General features: G+C 40.3%; 1 protein-coding gene across 3 annotated transcripts in view; it reads right to left on the bottom strand.

Annotated features, from left to right (window-relative positions):
* Positions 1 to 573: 573 nt before the first annotated feature.
* TMEM168 (transmembrane protein 168) overlaps positions 574 to 6,000 on the bottom strand; it is a 28,768-nt gene continuing 23,341 nt past the window's right edge. For 2 of the 3 annotated variants that reach the window (XM_086610639.1, XM_086610640.1), the window contains one exon: positions 574 to 3,245. In XM_086610639.1, coding sequence (XP_086466765.1) covers positions 2,698 to 3,245 — 548 coding nt within the window. In that variant the 3' untranslated portion in view covers positions 574 to 2,697. The remainder of the gene's footprint in view (positions 3,246 to 6,000) is intronic. The other variant, XR_015222124.1, reaches the window with a different exon arrangement.

Below are 6,000 nucleotides of genomic sequence, written 5' to 3'. Positions count from 1 at the left end.
CTCCACCTGGGAACATGGGGTCACAATAGCATGCCTTGATATTAGTTGCTGTAGAAATATGGAATTAATACTGTTGAATTCCTGAGGCTCATCATCCCACAGCCTGGGTTTTGTTGTGTTTTGAAACACACAAAACAGTTTCTTTATCAAAAAAGGCCTCACAGTTTTGAATGGCTGTAAACATTTCTTTTTGTTTAAATCAGCATTTTCGCTATGCTTTTGCTGTTTAAAAAAATAATATCAAAAGCAAGAATACATTAGCTCATGTTAAAACCACTTCAAATCCAGAAAACTAGACTTCTTTAATTGAGAAAAATGAAACAAATCTGCAAACACGATTAGTTTTGCAAATAATCTTTCTGCTATATTTTTTAGCTGACTCTTCATTTAACTTTCAACAAACTGCTAAAGATCACCCAGTCTATCCTAGAGAAAATCTAACGGTTTGATTAAGTAAGATGGAAACCATTTAACAAACAGAGGTAAAAGATCAGCACCAACTGTTGCATTTGTTCTGCCCAAAGCGAGGCCCATCACCACACTGCAGGAGGGATACTCCGTTTTAGTCTGCTCACAGCCCAAGGACAGGTTACGAGTCCCACACTCTTCCTGTTCCCCTTGATATACAAAAAATAAGACACAGATGATGTTCATAAAAATGTACTTACTTCAGGTAACTAGCATGGATTCAGATGTCTAGCATTCAGACATCTGAATTTAAATGAGATGACTCCTACCTCAAGCTCCCACATTAGCAACTGAAGTTGGATCCCTGAAGTTAGATGGTTGGATTACTCTCTGTCCTTACTGAGAACTGCCACCTCTCGAATCCAGGACAGAGCTGCAATCACAGCACTTAACTTACAAAAGATCCAATGGAACTGAGTCTTGGTAGGGTATCTCATCTCATCTCTCTTTATCCCCTTTTCACTTGATGGAAGGGGATGGAGAAAGGCAAAGCAAGGTGAGGGCTGGTGTCTTTCTAAATAAAGTTGTGTAATACACACTAATGAAGAAACTTAGTGGCTGTCACTTGTAAATCCTACAAAAATCACTATTTTGAAGTTGGTGGGTGCAAATTACTCTGGCTATTGCAGATTGCATAATTTAATCACACATTTTATTTTCAGGAGTTACTAATGGGTATCAGTGTTAGCAGATTATTTAATTTAGCTGGCTAAAAAGTTCAAATGGAATTAGAAAAACTCTTGATGGCAAAGACTTAAAAAGCTCTTAAAGTATTTTCATGTATTTAAATTAAAAAAAAAAATACTAGGTTATATTTTAGACAAGTATCACCTAAAGCCTAATATTTTTATTAAGATACTGATGGAAACAGAAAAAAAGTAAACTCTAGGACTACTGGATCGCACACATGTATGCAAAAAACCCACCACAAATTGTCTTAGCCACTTAGTTGTTTCATTCCTTATTTTCTGCACTTGAGAAAACAAGATCGGAAAGCTATGCAGCTTCTTTGACTGAAGAGGAAAAGCTGGGGCAGGATTTCTAGAGTCTCATCCAGCTCTGTAAGTGGAAGGATTAAGATTAGGACTTTGATGTTGGGAGAACAGAACTGAGAAATACTCAGGATTCACTCCTGTCCTAAGGGGATAATCTATTCTTTCTGACAAACTTTGCTGGTGGTTTTAATAGATAATGAACTCATCGGTCCAATCCTGTACTCAGCATTTTACAGAATCAAGGCGTTAGGCACAGCAAAGACTCCAGATAAACATGGAAGCAAGGCAACACCTGTATTTCCATTTTTTAATCTATGGATTATTTTCTTTTTTAAATTTCTTGGGGTTTGTTTTTTTTTTCTTGAGGGTAGCTTTTCAAAACACAAACTAGTAAGAGCCTGGAAAAGACAGAATCACCCTAACAGGATAGGGAAAAACTCTCAGTGCACTTTTTATTCCATATATGAATTAAGTACTGGGAATATTTACCAAAAGAAAAAAATAACACCAGCAAGATACCCAATTTTGAAAGTAACACCAGAAGTTTTAAAAACTGCACTTCAGAAAACATTGTCCAAGCAGCATCAGGGCATTAGAGGATTGTCTGATTTCCTTGTTTTCTGTGGCAAATTTCCACTGATGGCAGTAGAGAACTGAGGCAGGGGCTGAAGATGTAAAAGCAAATGAAACTAAAGATTCTTGGTAGCTGTTTACCTACAATGGCTATTCATTCTTCTCTCTTATTTTTTTTGGCTCAGTGCTGTTTTAGAACACCCTTGACCCCACCACATAATGTCAAGGATATATAAATTGATTTAAGTATTAGCTTGGTTCCTTTCCTGTATTTGAACCTTACAGTGGACATAAATAACAAACAAGCACGCTATAACATTGACATGAGCTGCTGTCCATCAAACTGGTGACTCTGCATGAAGGCTGCTTTAAGTAACGCATATGAACATGCGAACTGTCTCCAAAAACGCACCGTCATGTTAAATAAATCTCTTACATATGTACATACACACCAGTAACAAAACTCAAATATTGTAGTCCTACCCTCTTCTGTTTAAGATTGCAGTTTCTATCTGTTGCATATACTGTAGCTGCTCAAAGAGCCAAATAAAGTGAGTGTAGCAGACTTTTTCAGAGAAAAATAGTCATATAAAAAAGTTTTACGTACGGTTCAATGTGAAAGTTCCCAGAGCTCTCACTTCATTTTGTCTTTGGTTGCTAATTAGGATTTGACAAGTTTGAAACCCTGTCCTGTGTCCAGCACTGTGGGAAGAAACCAACTCATTTTCAGTCTTTTCAAGCACCTATAGCATGCTTTACAGACCCAGAACAGATTGAGACCACAAAACCAGTTTGCCAAATGTACTAATGGATAGGTGACGCGTGGGAAGTATATCATCCAGTGCTTGGCAACATCGCTTCCCGTTGGCAAATGCAAAGTGTAGTCGCTCCAGTGTTTCGACACACCATACACCGCTTTCACCGTACGCCCCTTTTCCGACCAGCTGATGTTACTGTCGGGGTTGCAGTTGTACTCAACCCATTGCCTGGTGAAGTCACCAAGCTGTGGAGGGTCTGCTTCCTCGATGTCTACAACTCTAGCCATTTCTGCTCCTTGCACGGCAACATACTGGTCATTTACTTTTCTTACTTCTTTAACCCAAGGCTGAGAGTTCTCACAGTCTAAAACAATGATGAGTCGAGAACAAAAAGTGCCGTTCTTTTCTCTCCACCACTCCAGAAGTGTGTCGAGTCGTAAAGCGTCACCTCCTGCCACAAGGAAAAAAGTATTTAGGATTAGCAAGAAGAAAGAGAAACCTCTCTAGAATTTTGACTGTGAGTTCCGAGAATCCCTTATTTTAACAACCTGGACACAGATAAAAGAAGTTTTCAAGTGATTCTCCCTGCTTGCAGATGCAGAGAGGGAGGAGAGAGAGACATTAACTCCAGAGAGACATTAACTGATTTCACATGACTTGCTGTGGCAGATGAGGCTGTTAATTCACCCTTGATTTAAAAAATTCCCTCATAGGGTGAAATTACAGTCTGTTGAGGAAATCTGGATACAGCTAAACAGGAGAAGAAAACCTGAAATAGAGTTTATTTTGTATTAAATTGTTAATAATATTAAGGGGAAAAAGGATTGTTTTTAATATGTTTTTATTAATATTAAAAAGGACTCCTCTTTTAAGAGAAAAAAAAGGACTTTTGAACATAACACGTGCCAACAGTTTTGAAGCACAATGAGAAAGCCACCTACAGGCACAACCATCGCTTTGGCTTGAAAAATTCATTGACCAGAAATGGAGAGATTCACTCTATAGATGCAGCTGTCTTGAGAGCTTCAAGAAAATTAGAACTGATATGGATTTACTACTCATAAAAGCAAAAATTTCATAGGAATTTTTCCACAATATGTATCTTTTACCAGCTCAGAAAACACTTGCAACTAGAGCAGCCGGCTTCTCATGTTCCATCTCAGCTCTTGCTCCAACAATGCTTTGAAAGAGCAGAGCGTAATTAAACAAAGTTACCTACAGTGTAAGTAAGTGTGATGGATACGGCAGGATCTATGTAGCTTTGAAAAGCAGACTACTTACTGAAGTGCCTAAGGAAAACATCTTGCAAGCAAGTAAACAAGTGTTCACTGGCTCCACAGTGACTATGAATTTGAAGGACTGATACGTCTAGGTGTTGGCAGGTTGCAGCTATGATACAGACTTAAAACAAAAACACAAGTTTGAAACTGTCAACTTAAAAAAAAACTTTCCAGAGAAAGGTAGAAAGATGTGATTTTAAAATATCTGCATTTTAATTCCATAGAGATTTTCACTGTGGAATGTAAGTACACTTAGCAGTGTTTAAAATCGTGTTAGTAGGAATTTAACTGCGCAGATGAATCTCAATCAGAATAGATGCGTATTTCAGCATTCACATTTCTACTTGTAAGGGCTGACAACAAAGTGCTTCAAATTAAAAGCTCAGAGTTAAAGCTTTGAGCGTGCTATTGCAGCTAAAGTAAAAGCAAAACTACAGGGCTACAACGTTCTCAAAAAACCCCACAAACCTGGAAAATTTAATACCAAAGAAAATCTTAGTATCATAGAATCACAGAATCATAGAATGGTTTGGGTTGGAAGGGACCTTAAACATCATCTAGTTCCAACCCCTCTCCCACAGGCAGGGACACCTTCCACTACATCAGCTTCCTCTAAGCCTCATCCAACCTGGCCTTGAACACTTCCACAGATGGGGCATTCACAACTTCTCTGGGCAACCTCTTCTAGTGCCTCACCACCCTCACAGTGAAGAATTTCTTCCTTAGCTCTCATTGAAATCTACGCTCTTTCAGTTTAAAGCCATTGCCCCTTGTCCTATCACTACACATCCTTGTAAAAAGTCCCTCTCCAGCTTTCCTGTAGACCCCTTTTAAGTACTGGAAGGCTGATGTCCCTGAAGCCTTCTCTTCTCCAGGCTGAACAGCCCCAACTCTCTCAGCCTGTCTTCATAGGAGCGGTGCTCCATCCCTCAGATCATCTTCGTGGCCCTCCTCTGCACCCGCTCCAACAGCTCCATGTCCTTCTTGTGTTGAGGACTCCAGAGCTGAACGCAGTATTCCAGGTGGGATCTCACAAGTGGAGTAGAGGGGCAGAATCCCCTCCCTCGACCTGCTGGCCACGCTTCTTTGGATGCAGCCCAGGATACGGTTGGCTTTCTGGGCTGCCAGCGCACATTGCCGGCTCATGTTGAGCTTCTCATCAACCAGCACTCCCAAGTCCTTTTCCTCAGGGCTGCTCTCAATCCATTCTCCACTCAGCCTGTACTTGTGCTTGGGATTGCCCCGACCCATGTGCAGGACCTTGCACTTGGCCTTGTTGAACTTCCTGAGGTTTGTACAGGCCTACCTCTCCAGCCCACCTGTCAAGGTCCCTCTGGATGGCATCCCTTCCCTCCAGCATCTTGTCCACACAGCTGTATCTTAATATATAAACCTACATCAATGACTTGTCTGGGTACATGTTCCCCAAATTGCAGTAGTTATTTACATCAGAGACTTGTATAGATGCAGTTTCCCTTTTCTAGGTAAGCCTCCTGTGTCAATTAGCAGTAAAAATTCCTTTATTTGTTCACGTTTTAAAGGCTTACAAATAAACTTCATTTTGGTGTAACTAGGCAGGGGTACAACTGATTTCAAAACAGAACTGGATACAACTACCCAAAGAAAACCATCTCATCACACAAACACATGCTGAGCTTCTAACCCTACTGACCTCAAGCACAGGAACTTACCAGCCAGTGCAAGATTAAGGCACCAACCTGTGTAAGAAATCTGTGTGTCTGGACACACTTGGCTCTTTGGCAGGTTTCTCAGGCAGTTAAGCTGATGGTTTCAGCAACAGAGACAAAGCTTCATTATCTCAGCTCTTGTCTTTCCCTTCGCTCAGAGAACGTGACCTCCCAAGTCCTTTGACTGCTCACACTTTATGCATGACTAGTTAACAGTTTCTTTTATACACTACTGTTA

This window comes from Tauraco erythrolophus, chromosome 4 (assembly GCF_009769465.1).
Source record: "Tauraco erythrolophus isolate bTauEry1 chromosome 4, bTauEry1.pri, whole genome shotgun sequence".
NCBI classification, from domain to species: domain Eukaryota; kingdom Metazoa; phylum Chordata; class Aves; order Musophagiformes; family Musophagidae; genus Tauraco; species Tauraco erythrolophus.
The sequence above is the reverse complement of the archived record's forward strand: the minus strand, read 5'-3'. Positions and strand labels throughout refer to the sequence as shown.